The sequence below is a fragment of the Erythrolamprus reginae genome, chromosome 3 (assembly GCF_031021105.1).
Source record: "Erythrolamprus reginae isolate rEryReg1 chromosome 3, rEryReg1.hap1, whole genome shotgun sequence".
NCBI lineage: Eukaryota > Metazoa > Chordata > Lepidosauria > Squamata > Dipsadidae > Erythrolamprus > Erythrolamprus reginae.
In genome coordinates this window covers 241,558,882-241,574,984 of record NC_091952.1, presented here as the reverse complement: position 1 = coordinate 241,574,984, position 16,103 = coordinate 241,558,882, and the positions used below count along the sequence as shown (strand labels likewise).

General features: G+C 44.1%; 1 protein-coding gene across 1 annotated transcript in view; it reads right to left on the bottom strand.

The window, feature by feature from the left end:
• Positions 1-5,046: 5,046 nt before the first annotated feature.
• Positions 5,047-16,103, bottom strand: part of TBC1D31 (TBC1 domain family member 31) — a 45,153-nt gene continuing 34,096 nt past the window's right edge. Inside the window, exons 18-22 of the mRNA XM_070748252.1 lie at positions 14,683-14,823; positions 13,689-13,883; positions 12,261-12,411; positions 9,612-9,737; positions 5,047-5,403 (exon numbers count right to left, since the gene is read on the bottom strand). Coding sequence (XP_070604353.1) covers positions 5,273-5,403; positions 9,612-9,737; positions 12,261-12,411; positions 13,689-13,883; positions 14,683-14,823 — 744 coding nt within the window. The 3' untranslated portion in view covers positions 5,047-5,272. The remainder of the gene's footprint in view (positions 5,404-9,611; positions 9,738-12,260; positions 12,412-13,688; positions 13,884-14,682; positions 14,824-16,103) is intronic.

Sequence of the window (16,103 nt, the reverse complement as noted above, 5' to 3'; positions counted from 1 at the left end):
GTGTCAAAATACCACTATTATAGTTGTTGTTGTTGTTGTTGTTGTTGTTGTTGTTGTTATTATTATTATTATTATTATTATTATTATTATTATTATTATTATTATTATAGAAACATAGAAGACTGACGGCAGAAAAAGACCTCACGGTCCATCCAGTCTGCCCTTATACTATTTTCTGTATTTTATCTTAGGATGGATATATTTTTATCCCAGGCATGTTTAAATTCAGTTACTGTGGCTTTACCAACCACGTCTGCTGGAAGTTTGTTCCAAGGATCTACTACTCTTTCAGTCAAATAATATTTTCTCACGTTGCTTTTGATCTTTTCCCCAACTAACCTCAGATCCTGTCCCCTTGTTCTTATGTTCACCTTCCTATTAAAAACACTTCCCTCCTGGACCTTATTTAACCCTTTAACATATTTAAATGTTTCGATCATGTCCCCCCTTTTCCTTCTGTCCTCCAGACTATACAGATTGAGTTCATGAAGTCTTTCCTGATACGTTTTATGCTTAAGACCTTCCACCATTCTTGTAGCCCGTCTTTGGACCTGTTCAATTGTATTATTATTATTATTATTATTATTATTATTATTATTATTATTATTATTATTATTTTAAAGTGTCTCTATGTTTATCACGGCAGCCTTTGGATCTTTTTTTAGGCAGAGGACCTTATTTTATCCAAAAAGTACATTCAGAAATCCTTTGGCTGTTCTTAAGCAAAACAAAACAAAAAACCCCCAAACCCATAATTGATGATTTTTTTCAATCTCAACAATTTTAAGATAGGTGTAATTTCAAGTCCCATGGCTGACTGGGGCATTCTGGGAGTTGAAGTCCATACATCTTTAAAGCTTGCAGCTTGTGTTCCCAAAAACACCAAGCCCCACACTTGTTTTTGTGATAAACTAGCCTGTGGGGCTAAATTTTGGCTGACACTTGACACTGTACATGAAAAACGTCCTTCTGCATAACTGTAATATTGTGTGAATCATCAAAATAGGATTCATGAACCAAGATAAGCACAATGGTTTAGGGTTTCTAGAAAATGAATGTTGTCATTAGGCCCGCAAATTAGTATTAACAGAATTGGAAGAGACCTTGTAGGTCATTTAGTCTACCCCTCCCCTCCCCACCACAGCCAAGCAGGAGACCCAATCCAGTGGTTCTCAACCTGGGGGTCAAAACACCTTTGGGGGGGGGCGAATGACCATTTCACAGGGTTCACCTAAGAACATGGGAAAAGACAAATTTCCCATGGTGTTAGGAACTAAAGGTTCTATTCTGGCCCCTTGAAACATATTTTTACAATCCGACCCAATCAGGCACTTACAGTAGGGATGTCCTGCTGACCTTCCTGCCAATCAGCTTAAAGCTCTGTTGTGAGAATTGGTGCTAGACTTATGATTGGGGGTCACCATAACATGAGGAATGGAATTAACGGGTCGCGGCATTAGAAAGGTTGAGAACCACGGTGCGTACACCTAGTCCCTTCTTCAAAGCTTCCAGTGATGAAGCTCCCACAACTTCTGAAGGCAGCTTCTGTTCTCGGTGTCAAATAAATAAACAGATAAACAAACAAACAAACACAAATCCTGACTTCTGGGATTTACAAATGGCAGCCATTTTAGGTATGAACAACAATAGAAGCCAGATGCCTCTGAGATGTGCCCTGTGCGCTTGTTACCCACATTGGTGATCAGAACCGCACAATCACGAGGTTGTGTAGATCAACCCGCTCACAATGCTGGGGTTTGCATTTCCAACATCCCTAGGAATGGCTGGCCCAGCTTTCTCTTGGTCAAACAACTCTTCCATCGGGCATTTTCTAATGAGATGCAGCAGTGATGGTGAACTTTTTTGGTTCGCGGACCAAAAGGGTGTGCTAGCACACACATGACCACATCAGTTCCCTCCACACACACACATGTGCACAGGCCTCACTAAAGCTTGGGATGGTGAAAAAACAGCCAAAACAGAAGTTTGGAAAACCGGACTTCCAGTTTGCCCATTGTGGTGTTTTTCGCACTCGGGAGCCTTTAGGGAAGCTTCCTGAAGCCCTGGTGTGCCAAAAACAGCACAATGGGCAAACAGGAAGTCTGGTTTTTTGAACATCCGGTTTGTCCATGTTGTGATTCCGTCTGAGGCTCCTCAGGGAACGGCTGAACCTCTGCCGGCTCCCTGCTCAGAGGGGGAGGATGAGGAACAGGAGGAGGAGGAGGAGGCCCAGGCAGAAGGGGAGGAGGAATATCAGGCCGAGGGAGAGGGAGAACAGCCAGAATCCCCCGGGGTGGAGCTCTCCCCAGCAAGCAGCCTGGAGTCCTTAGATGAAAATGCTCAAGCCATCATCGATCACAGGCAGAGAAGAGCAGCACAACGAAGGGGACAATTAGCCAGGTACTTCCAGTCTTAAATAGGTAACAGCTGGGTTTGGGTGTGGTTCTCCCCAGAAAGGCTGAAAAGGCAGACCCACCCTTCCTGTATTGTGGAGTATTATCTTTGGGAGTCCTGGGACCTGGCTGTGATCTTTGGCGTCTCTGATTCTGGCTTGTGGCCCTGAAGGCTGAAACCTTGGGGAAAAAGGCGTGGGGGCTTACTCTCTACAGTGGTGTGTGTGCCAGCAAGAAGTCTGCTGTATTGTCTGGCCGTCAGGACTTTGCTGTGAAGCCTCATAGCCTGCCTGTTGGGAAGAACAGGTTTTTCTCTGTGTTTATTTTTCAAACTATAAAGTGCTTTTGCTTTTACCAGCGTGTCTGGCTGCTTTTTCCAGTTGGTGTTGAAGTCTGGGGGCACCCAGACAGAACAGTCCATTGGCCGTTTTTTGTACTCTGGAGGGTGAAACGGCCTTCCCTAAGGCCGGAAAGCAGCACACATGCTTGTGTGTTGGAGCTGACATAGGGCAACGCCTCGCCTGCCCTCCAATATGGCTCTGCATGCTACCTGTGGCACATGTGCCACACTCGCCATCACAGAGATACAGCAACCAGAATGGATTCCCACCAGGGAATTGATCAACTTTGTAGGCCTCTGAAGCTAAATAGGATCAGGCTGGGCTAGCAGTTGGGTGAGAGACCAATGTGCAGCTGTTAGTTTCACTGAGGTTGAAAAAAATCCCCATAGTAAAGAAAAGCAGCAGTCAACTTCTGGTTTTGTTAAAGACAAAGTAATGACCTGGATGCAATAATGGGCTGCTGCCCCCTTGGGGGTTGGGGGTGGCAGGGGGGAGGGACACAGTGGGGGTAGTAAGTTTATGCACTATTTATTGCATCTTTAATAGTTTTTTTAATTGTCCTTCCTTCTCTAGTACCTTAGTATGATCCTTAATTACTTTTAAAATTAAATACTGTAGTGTTTTTACCCGTAAACGCTTTAATCATTTTAATCATTATCTAGAACTGAATTTTTATAGCAATTAAAGAAAATTGAGCTACTTGCCTAATCCGTTATCATACTGCACCTTGTGGGTTCAGTACAAAACCTTAAAATGTTACAGTGCTCCTCAACAAATCATGCTGTCTATCATTTGTCCTTTTTGTGGCTATTCAAATAATGTGACTTAATCAACGGGAAAAGAGTCCAAGCACCTACAGTATTTGAAAATTTATCTTGGTCGGTAACCCACTCCCACCCAGTCACATGACCTTTAAGCCACCCCCGTCACAGGATTGTCAAATCACTCCCACCTGATCACATGGCCAACAAGCCACTCCTGCCTAGTCACATGACCATCAAGCCACACCCATAAGACAAGCCACACCTACAGTGTGGCAGCAAAAATGTTGGCCACCCGTCACTGCCTGGATGTCCTTATTTTTTCTGGGATCAGTGCGATGATTGCAACTGGCGTGATTCAGGCTGACATTAGAAGCCTCATCTAAGGTTGGTTCTTGGAATGGTTTTCAGAGGACTTATTCAACGGTGCACAAGGGCAAACTCACCAGGCCATTGTCCCCTGGAGATACTAAAATCAAATCTGTTTCTGTTGTGGTTAGCTCTGGCCCAGCTCCAGCCCCAAGGAATGTGCAGGTGGATGTGGGGGAGACATCCACATGCTGCAGGCCTGTTTTGCTCCCGATGGAATCTGCTGATGAAGCCTCCTCTGACCAAGGAAGCATGAGTGACAGGGAAGAGGGGAGTTTGGCAGACAGCCCAGGAGATCAATCATCTGTATCATCCCTGGATTCTGAACAAGAATTAATGACACATCCACACATGCGTAGAGTGATGCATAGGAGACAACAACTGAAGGATTATTACAAGAGAAAATGAGGCCGCCTGTGGTTGGGTGGGGCTTCAGTAATTAGGGCTGCTGCTATAAATAGCAGAGTGTGGGTTTGGCCATTGTGAAAGAGTATCTGATCGCAGTTCTTCAGGAATCGTGTGTTGCTGTTTCTGGACTTTGTTGATTTTTCAAGCCTTAGAAACCAAAGCAGAGCAACTTATGTGTGTGTCTCACTTCGTTGGAAGAAGAAGGGGTGTGAAGTTTCTTCCCAGCTGCTAGCTAAGTACTTAATGACTGCTTAAGGAAAATTGTACAGACTACCCAGTTGTTTTGGGACGAGTGCTCTTTGCAACACAAAAAGAGTGCTTAGTTTATTTTGAATTTTGTGATCAAGAACATAGTTTTGAATTTTCAAACGTGTGTGTGTCTGAAATTTGTACCCTTGAATTTTCGGGAGGCTCCTACCAGAGAGCCCGGGAGAACAGTTTCCAAGCTCAGGTAGATGTACAACAGGTATACTGCATGCAGCAAATGTTCCCCAATGAATCACTCTCCAAATATTATTCTTGGCATTCCCCAAACATCCTTCCCCAAGTCACATCTCCAAAATCCAATGGATCCTTTTGTATTAAGCATTCTGGATTTGAAACCAGGGTTAATTCTATTAAAAATGTCCAAAAAAAAGCCTTGAGTCAGCTGCCACAAGATGGACAGACCAAAATATCAACAGAAATAAAAGAAAAATCCTGAAGGGACCCCCCCCCACTCCCCAATCCCTTGCTTTTTCAGCTCTTTCCCACCAGCAATTTTGCAACGGAAGATAAGGATGCAATCGTTTATTTGAAACTTATTTAAAATACTGGCTAAAGGTTTAAAAGGTCCCCATCTTTGCTCAAAAGTTTTATTTTCACATACAAAAATAATTCTAAAAGGTATTTTGAAAAACATGATGCAAAAAAAATATATCAATATTTTCTTTCTGGAATCTCATTGATGAACAAGAACAAGTCCATGGAGAGCTGGATCGGTGCCCTTCAGCTCCCTCTCTCATTCGGCCTCTGGTGGTAAACTTGTCTTCCCCCGAGCGTGAGACATGAGCTTCCTTCTGAGCTGTCGAACTTCAGCCATTATTTCCCGTTCTTTCGACTCCAGTTCCTGCCGTCCTCGGTCTAAAGAGACTGGAAAGGTGGAAAGAGGCCTTTTAAGAAAAACGATCGGTTACAACATCGGCATCAACAAACTCAGTGACTGTATTTTTGAAGATCCAAGAAACAGCCATTCTGAGAGGATAAATATCCCTAGGGATTCTATAGACCAGTGTTTCCCAAACTTGGCAACTTGAAGACATTTGGACTTGCTGGCTGGGGAATTCTGGGAGTTGAAGTCCAGATATCTCCAAGTTGCCAAGGTTGGGAAACACTGCTATAGACAATCACTGACAAACTACAGTGGTACCTCTACTTAAGAACTTTTCTAGATAAGAAACAGGTGTTCAAGATTTTTTTGCCTCTTTTTAAGAACCATTTTCTACTTAAGAACCCAAGCCCGGAAAAATTTCCCAGGAAATTTGAGAGCAGCAAGAAGGCCCAGCCAGTTTCCTGCCATTCCCCCTGGGTTTCTCTCTCTGGCGCAGTGTATGGGAAGTGTCTCTTTTTTAAAAAAAAAGCAGTATAGTTTTGGATTGTTTTGATTCCCCTCACCTCACCTTCTTCCTTTGGTAGCAACTGTCCTCCTCCTCTTCCTCCTCCTCCTCCTCCCACCCAAATTCCGAGCTTTTATTTCTTTCCTAATGGGTTTGGACGCATTATTTGCTTTTACAATGATTCCTATGTGGAAAATTGCTTCTACTTACAAACTTTTCTACTTAAGAACCTGGTCACGGAAGGAATTAAGTTCTTAAGTAGAGGTACCACTGTATTTACTAAGTCTGCATTACTATTAGAAACATAGAAACATAGAAGACTGACGGCAGAAAAAGACCTCATGGTCCATCTAGTCTGCCCTTATACTATTTTCTGTATTTTATCTTAGGATGGATCTATGTTTATCCCAGGCATGTTTAAATTCAGTTACTGTGGATTTATCAACCACGTCTGCTGGAAGTTTGTTCCAAGGATCTACTACTCTTTCAGTATGAATCTTCTCATCGTTTCCATCACTCATCTCCTCCCACTTATGACTGGATGACTGCAACTTTGTTGCTTGTATCCTTACGATTTATATTGACTGTTTCCTAATGTGATTTGATTGCTTATTTGTACGCTATGACAATAATGAAGTGTTGTACCTCGTAATTCTTGACAAAATTGGACCGGGAGTCTCATCTCACAGTCACTCATTGTCAGGATTAGGCCTAACCTGATATAATAACCCAATGCAGGAGGAAGGACTGAAGTCAATGTAATGTCTATTCTATTTAGAGAATGCTGAATCATTATGAGTCAACTAAATATGCTGCAACCTGATTGGTTGGTAAATATATAAACATTTAAGAAACCTTTGCATTGGTCTCTGTTGGTTGCTGTGGTTGTAATGGTAGTAGTGGTTGACTAGTTGTAGTGTAGGGCTTATATATATAAGATAGAGTATAATAGTGTAAATAGAGAAGTCATCTTTGCTACGAAGAAGTAAATATATTTTTTCAAGAACTCCTGCTGCAGTGTGTTCCTTTGAAGATTTCAGCTTCTTATGTATTGGTCTGTGGCTGGCTGGGTGGGTGGGGTTAGCAGCTCTGACACTCATGCCCTTATCACCTCGAGGTTCGACTACTGCAATGCTCTCTACACAGGACTACCCTTGGAGAACATTTGGAGGTGGTGCAAAATGCAGCCATGTGAACAGTCATGGGCCTTCCAAGATGTGCCCATGTTTCTCCAGCACTCCGCGAACTGCATTGGGTGCCGATTGGTCTCCGAGAGCAATTCTGGGAGTTGGCTTTGGACCAGATTACCTAAGGGACCGTCTTCTGTCTCACATATCCCAGCGGCTGGGCTGGTCCCAGAGTTGGCTTTCTCCAGGGCCCTTCAGCTAGACAATGTTGACTGGCGGGACCTAGGGGAAGAGCCTTCTCTATGGCGGCCCCAGCCCTCTGGAATCGATTCCCTCCAGAGATTCGTACCGCCCCTCCCCTCCCCGCCTTCTACAAACTTTAAAGACCCATTTCTGCCAACAGGCTTGGGGCCACTAAGTTTAACATGTAGCCCGGCTGATGAGTGAATTTATATGTATGATTGGGTGAATATGAGCAACTGGTTTTAAGAAAGTAGGGTTTGAGGATGTTTTTAGATGTAGATTTCTAGCTATTTTGTATTTTTCTTGTGAGTTGCCCTGAGCATGAGAAGAGCAGCATAGAAGTCTAATAAATAAATAAAAATTAAATTATCTTTCTGAGAGCATGTGTATCAAGACAAATTCCTTGTGTGTTCAATCACATTTGGCCAATAATTCTATTCTATTCTATATGTTCCGTTCCACTCCATTCCACTCTCTTTTAGCCGGGGTGGCGCAGCAGGTAGAGTGCTGTACTGCAGGCCACTGAAGCTGACTGTAGATCTGAAGGTCAGCGGTTCAAATCTTATCACCGGCTCAAGGTTGACTCAGCCTTCCATCCTTCTGAGGTGGGTAAAATGAGGACCCGGATTGTGGGGGCAATAGGCTGGCTCTGTTAAAAAGTGCTATTGCTAACATGTTGTAAGCCACCCTGAGTCTAAGGTGAAGGGCGGCATAAAAATGGAATAAAATAAATAAATAAATAAATAAATAAATAATTCTATATTTATTTATTTATATTTATTTGCTGCCCATCTCATGGTTGAGGTGGTTCAGGGTATATGTTGTGGGTCTCACCCAGGGGTGGGTTCCTGATTCTGCAACTGCCAGTTCTCTCAGGGCGCGTATGCGTAGTACTAAAAAAAAAAAGCTTCTGCACATGCGCAGAAGCAAAAAACAAGATGGCAGCGCCTAGGGCCGGTTCCAGTGACCCGGGCTGCCAGGTTACTAACAGTTCTATAGAACCGGTCTGAACCGGTGGGAATCCACCTCTGGTCTCATCTGTTATAGATGTACATCTGGTAGGAATCATGAAAAAAATGTCATCTCAGTGGATGTCCCTTCTCTATGAAACGTCATTCTACCCCAGGCGATTGCCCCCCTTGCTGCTTTTCCAAAAGGCCCCAAAGATGTGGTTTTTGTCAATGGGCTTGAGACCCCCAAAGGGAGACGAGGCTGCTCAATTGATTGCTTTCACCGTAGGGCTGCTGAAGGGGGGAGATTTTATGGGTTGTTATTTTTGTGGGTTTTTAATGTCGTCAGCCGCCTGGAGCTACCTGTGTGTGATTTAGGTGGCCATATAAATTAATACAATAAATAAATAAAGTGAAAGCAAACAGAACTTAAACCATCCAAATAGAATCTGGAAGGCAGAGGAAATATTCAGGGCAGGTTTTTAAAAAATCAAATCACTGTCTGCCCCCCTTCCATTGCTGGTTCAGGAGCTGAGAATCACATCTGGATCTGAGGAGCTGTAGAATTTGTAATCCCAATGCGTCAGAAAGGCACCGGGTTTTGGGGGGGGGAACTGACTGTACCCTGATTTCAACCCTGTCCTTGCTTATAGAGAATAAGGAAGATGGCTTAGATGGAAAATTTAAGATCAAAAGAGGCAGAAATTACATGGATGACGCCCAGACAGACATTTCCCTAATTCATGAGTATAAGGAGGGGTGGAAAATAAAACCCCATCTGTTATTACAGCTCCTCTCAATAAAAAATAAACAATATGACTTCAGTAACCGAGTTGTCGAAGCATGGAACTCATTACCGGACTCCATAGTGTCATCCCCAAACCCCCAACACTTTACCCTTGAATTATCTACGGTTGACCTATCCAGATTCCTAAGAGGTCAGTAAGGGGCGAGTACAAGTCCACTAGAGTGCCTTCCATCCCCTGTCCTATTGCTCTCCTATATCTCCTATTCCTTTCTTCTATTCCTATATTTCTTCTTCTATTCTTTCATTGATATGTTCTATTACTATACCTTCTTTTCTATTATTTCTTAGATATATTCTACTATGAGTGTCTCCTCTATAACCTTCATCATGTATTTTACTATGTGTATATAGATATATGCCCACTAAAACCCTCATTGTGTATTGGACAAAATAAATAAATAAATAAATAAATAAATAAATAAATAAATAAATAAATAAATAAATAAAAGCTTTAAACTTCTTGAGGAATTGATTCTTAATTTGGCCTACATTTTTCCACCTTCAACAAGCTCTCTGATTGCAAGTACTGTTTATGGCTACCAACAACAACCAGATGCGAGAGCAGATTATCACGCTTTAATGTTCTCTCTTTGAAAACCCATGTTTTGCCACTCACAGCGGATGGAGGACTCTCCCCCCGAGGATTCATTTAAACAGGTGTTGCCGTGTTGCGTCTTTCGAGGTTCCTGATGGCTTTCTGAATCTTGCTGGATCTTGGAGGTTCTCAGATCTCGCAGTCGCTCTGTAAAAATGGACACGTTTGAAGTACGTTCCGCCAGATAATACGCGTTTGATTTTTACGAATAGGGCAGGGATGGCGAACCTGCGGCACGGGTGCCACAGGTGGCACGTGGGGCCATATCTGCTGGCACACGAGCCATTGCCCTAGCTCAGCTCCAACATGCATGTGTGTGCCGGCCAGCTGATTTTTGGCTCACACAGAAGCTCTGGGAGGGCGTTTTTGGCTTGCAGAGAGTCTCCAGGGGGATGAGGGAGGGCGTTTTTACCCTTCCCTGGCTCCAGGGAAGACTTTGGAGCCTGGGGAGGTCGAAACCCAAGCCTACTGGGCCCACCAGAAGTTGGGAAACAAGCCATTTCTGGGCTCCAGAGGGCTTCCGCGGGGTGGGGGAAGCTGTTTTGCCCTTCCTTGGCATTGAATTATGAGTGTAGACACTCATGCATGCACGATAGCATTCATGCACGCTCTTTTGGCACCCGAAGAAAAAAAGGTTTGCCATCACTGGTATGGGGTATTTCTTGGGTTGGCTTATAAAACAGTTATTAAAAAAAAACCAAATTCATAATGCATAAGCTGCCCCAAAATCCTCTGGAATAGGCGGCCCTAATAAATAAATTTTTAAAAAAGGTTCCAATAGAGTGATGGCTAACCTTTTCTGGACCTAGCTGCCTGCATGCGCGCACCCCCCAAACATACAAAATGCAATGCATGTGTCCCCTATGCATTTATGCGCAGGTCTGTGCTTGTGGGCCCATGAAAATGCCCTGCCCCCATTCAACACCCCTGCGCAGGCACACTGCCCTGTTCATACATGCGCCCCCCCCAATAATATGTGCATTCCCCGCACATGCTCACAAAAGACCCTGAGGACCAGCTGGTTGGCAGGAGGCACATGTGCATTAATGGCAGAGCTAAACTGGGGGTGATGGCTCATGTGCCTGCAGAAGGCTCTGTATGCCACCTCTGGCACGTGTGCCATAGGTCAGTGATGGTGAACCTTTTTTTCTTCAGGTGCCGAAAGAGCATGTGTGCACTATCGCGCATGCGTGAGTGCCCACACCCATAATTCAATGCCTGGTAAGGTCAAAAAAGAGCTTTCCCCGTCTCCCACTGGAGGCCCTCTGGAGGCTGGAAATGGCCTGTTTCTTAACTTCCGGTGAGCCCAGTAGGCTTGTGTTTCACCCTCCCCAGGCTCCAAATGTTTCCTTGAAGCTGGGGGAGGGTAAAAACGTCCTCCACCATCCCTCCACCTGGAAGCCAAAAACGCCCTTCCAGAGCCTCTGTGAGAGCCAGAAATCAGCTGGCAAGCACACAGATGAATGTTGCAATTGAGCTAGGGCAACGGCTCGCGTGCCAGCAAATATGGCTCCATGTGCCACCTGTGCCATAGGTTCGCCATCACTGCCATAGGTTCTTCATCATGGTTCTAATACCACCTCAAGGAGCTGTAATGTTTGGCAAGATGTAGGTTTTTTAAAAAAAGACAATACCCATTGTGTAATGTGAATATAGCAAAAGTGAAGAAGTGGATTGTCTCTCTAAAGCAGCATTCCCCAATCTTTCTGAGCTGGTGGTCCAGCATGGTTGGGGGGGGGGAAGAGGGCGGAGAAGATTTTGTGGAAGGGGCAGGTGCACAGGAAATGGGATTGCCAGCACGTACTGGCCTGCCGTTCACACAGCCCAGTTGTGAATAGCTCACGGCCTGGTAACTGGCCTTGGCCCACAGGTTGGGGACCCCTGTTCTAAAGTCCTCAACCGTGCCAAGTTTAAGATGGGTGGACCCAGGGAAGGCCTTCCGTCTTCGGCGCTACCGATGCGCCTTCAGAAGCCCGTTGATGCGGAATTTCGCTTCTGCATATGCGCAGCAAGCGAAGCGTTGTGTGAAGATGTTCATGCAAGCGAGATTTTCTTGATTTTCGCCAATATTTTTGCTTCTGTGCATGTTTCAGCGAAAATCACCGAAATCTCGCTCACGTAAGCATCTTCACATTTATTTATTTATTTATTTATTTATTTATTTATTCATTCATTCATTCATTCATTCATTCATTCATTCATTCATTCATTCATTTATTTATTTAGATTTGTATGCCGCCCCTCTCCGCAGACTCGGGGCGGCTCACAGCAAGATACAACAATTCATGACAAATCCAAATATAATTTAAAATATTTAAAAAAGAACCCCATTTTACTAACAAACACACACACACAAACATACCATGCATAAATTGTACATGCCCGGGGGAGGTGTTTCAGTTCCCCCATGCCTGACGGCAAAGACATGAGAATTCACTTGCTGCGCGTGGGCAGGAGTGAAATGTCACGCGGGTTGGGGGCGTACGCAGGCGCATGCAGCTGTGCACGCATTCTGAAAATCGCTACCGGAACGGAGCGCCTTACCGTTCCGGTAGCAGTCCATCCCTGGGTGAACCGCAACTCCCAGAAGTCCCAACCATGCCTCATGAACAAAATCGTAGAGATTTCCGAAGGTCTGTTCTGCCGTGTACAAACAGCTCCCCCACTCACCAAAATAACCATCTCCGTCCTGAAGCTTCACTGCCAGCTCTACGGCGTCATCCATTTCTTGGTTCAGAAACCGCTTCCTGTTGGCATCCAAAGCAGCAGCGATGTCCTGCTGTGCCGTCAGCTGCTCTTTTTTTCCCAGGGTTTCATCCAGCTGGAAATGCAATACAAAAGTAGGATGTTTCCGTTAGGAAAAGGAGAAAGGAGGAAGGAAAAAGGATTATCTTCACGACTGAAAGCCGCTCAAAATGACACCGTCGTACGGAAAGAAACCCCCCCCCCCAAGAAATATGACAGTGACTCAAGAGAATGAGTACAAGTAGTCCTTGTTTCACAACAGTTCACTTAGTGGCCAAGTTTCAATGGCACTGAAAAAATTGTCTTATTATGACCGTTGTAAGTACCCCCATTGTTGTGTCCCCTTAGAAACGATTTACATCCCACTTTTGGCAAACAATCCTATTTACTATAAATAAATAAGTCTTCTTATTGCCTATGATAGAAAGTTCATACAAAACAGAAAGATTGAACGGGTCCAAAGACGGGCTACAAGAATGGTGGAAGGTCTTAAGCATAAAACGTATCAGGAAAGACTTCATGAACTCAATCTGTATAGTCTGGAGGATAGAAGGAAAAGGGGGACATGATCGAAACATTTAAATATGTTAAAGGGTTAAATAAGGTCCAGGAGGGAAGTGTTTTTAATAGGAGAGTGAACACAAGAACAAGTTAGTTGGGGGAAAGATCAAAAGCAACATGAGAAAATATTATTTTACTGAAAGAGTAGTAGATCCTTGGAATAAAATTCCAGCAGACGTGGTTGGTAAATCCACAGTAACTGAATTTAAACATGCCTGGGATAAACATAGATCCATCCTAAGATAAAATACAGAAAATAGTATAAGGGCAGACTAGATGGACCATGAGGTCTTTTTCTGCCGTCAGTCTTCTATGTTTCTATGTTTTCTTAGTAAGACAAATGTTACTTTCTCTTTTTAAGAGCTGGCCCGATATCAAATCCCCAAAGTAAACACCCAATGAACTCCGCAGTTATCAAAACTCACAGAAGTTGGCCGACAGCCTGGTACTGTTCTCTGCACGGCCCTCGGAGCAACCCACCGACCCAGAAATCCTTTATTTTATAATAAAATCAAACTCTTTATTTGAGAAAAGCACACATAACGAAAAGCAGTTTTTAAATGGCAAGGAAGAAGGAGTTATCTTTCTCTTCAGAGCTAAATGTAAACTATGTTCGCGAAAGGCACCAAAAAGCCAGCCAGGAGTGGGATTTGGGGGTTCTCCGAACTGCACAGAATCTTAGCCAGAGGTTCTTCTGAACCCCTGCAAACTCCGAAGCAGCCCATCCATGCTCTTACCCTGCCGTGGACAGAACAGCAGAGGCCAATCTTTAGCAGGCTTTTAGCCCCTCACCTTTGCCGTCAACTCTTCCTTCATTGCCTCAAGCAGCTTAACTTCCGCCATTCTGGTCTTGCGAAGGAGCTCAGCCACCTCTTGGTATCGCTGGTCCCGGTCCGTGTCGTCACAGATTCGCTTGTGGAGGAGCTCCACTTGCCAACTCACGTCAATGTTTTCTTGATGAGCTTTAGCCAAAGATTCTTCGAGCACCTAAAATGGCATCAATCACGTTCAAGAGAGCACCAGGCTCTGAAGCTGCGTGTCTTCCTTCCGGCAAATATCTATGGCGGGGGTGTCGAACTCAAAGCCTGGGGCCCAGATTTGGACCGCAGGGTGCTTAGATCAGCTTAACAACTGCTGTTTGTACCACCACCCCTGTGGGCTCTGTTTTTGCCAGCAAAGAGTTGCAGGAGGCCGTTGTGCCTGAAAACGGAGCCTTGGAGAGTAACTTAGAGCTGGCCACGCCCACCCAGTGATCCCCAACTCCAGCCTCCCTTGAAGTCAAACATAACCCTAAGGCCATCGCTGGCTGGGGGTTTCTGGGAGTTGAAGTCCAAATATCTCCAAGTTGCCAAGGTTGGGAAACACTGAGCTAAGATGTACCACATATTTTCATTCCATAAGATGCATTTTCTGTCTCCCAAAAGTGAGTGGAAATATGTCTGTGCGTCTTGTGGAGCGAATATTGCCGAAGCCCTGCCTACCTTCTAGCCCCCCCCCCCCCTTGGCTGTTTTTGGCCTCCATGTGCTGAAAATGGGATGCATGGAGGCCAAAAGTGGGAGTAAATATTTTTTCCAGGTGTGTCTTATGGAGCAAAAAATACGGTACTGCTTGAAGGATTGCAAAGGGGGTTTGTGTGAATGCTCCCCCCAGCCAAATAGCCAGCGGGAGCAAACTGGTAGCACCGTCGACGGGCAGCCCGTCACTGGGTTGGGGGTGTTACTCGGAACTCTGACAGATACCCCAAATATCTGGGGATCGTTCAACTTTCTCGCATGAGGATCTCACTTCATGAGCTTTCTGGTTTCCTCCTTGTTCTGCTTCAATCAATCTCTGAAACAGACGTTCTTCCAGATCAGCTTTCCTCCGGCTGGTGTCCATCTCCCCTTTGACTTCTTGTGTCGTGGCTTCCTGGTCTTTGACAAGTTTCTGTTTTAAAAAAAAAGACAGTAGTAGGATAACAAACTCCAGATCAAAACTAAACAAGATTCCCCACCCGCACCCCAAAATGATAAGGAGTCCCTCACAAGGAGATACACGCATGGTGGGATAATTCCATTTGCGGTCATACTAAATCAGTTTGTCTCAAAGATGCTATTTCTGGGTGGGTTTTTTTTATTTTTTTAAAAAGACGTTTTGCTTCTCATCTAAGAAGCTTCTTCGGCTCTGGCTCGGATGAGAAGTAAAATGTCTTCAAAGAAAAACTAAAAAGTCCAGTTGCCTCTTGAAAAAGTACTTTTGGGATAACTATGACCTGGATGACTGATAATCTCCATAAACTAAGTCCGTTTACCCTCTTCTTCAACCATCTCTTAATGATCAAATATAAATTATAGGAATACATTATATACAACCCACAGAGTTGGCCTTCTCCGGGTCCCGTCGACTAAACAATTTCGTTTGGCGGGCCCCAGGAGAAGTGCCTTCTCTGTGGCGGCCCCGGCCCTCTGGAACCAACTCCCCCCAGAGATTAGAACTGCCCCCACCCTCCCTGTCTTTCGTAAACTACTCAAGACTCATTTATACCGCCAGGCATGGGGGAGCTCTTCCCCCTAGGCCATTACAAGTCATGCATGGTATGTTTGTGTGTATGTTTGGTTTTATAATAGGGGTTTTTAGTTGTTTTTTATTATTGGATTGTACATGTTGTGTTTATTATTGTTGTTAGCCGCCCCGAGTCTGCGGAGAGGGGCGGCATACAAATCCAATAAATTATTATTATTATTATTTGGATTTCTAGGCTGCCCTTTTCCGTAGATTCAGGTTGGCTTACAAAACAAGAATAAATACAAATAGAACATGTAAATGTTAAAACACATCTAAATTTAATTTAAAAACCCCAGTTATTAAAAAAAACAATCATCCATCATTCATTTCATTCATTATAATATCAGAATATTGATATTATTTTGGATAACTGGACTACTTTCTTTTTTCCCCAACCTACTCTTCTTGAATCAAATCTCAGATATAAACACCAGCTTATTGGTCTGCTCCTTTCTTGCATTTGGTCTTATTCTTATTAAATACACTCTAAGGCCGACATAGTAACGTATAGAAACAATGAATTTAATTCCTTCCCCTCCATGAAGCTGGGAGTGGCTGGCATTCAATGTATTATGGCAAACTCAGAGCAACATGGTCCCTCAAAAATGACTACATAGCACCTGCAAATTGCTAAGTTAAAAAGATTAATAGGGATATTAATG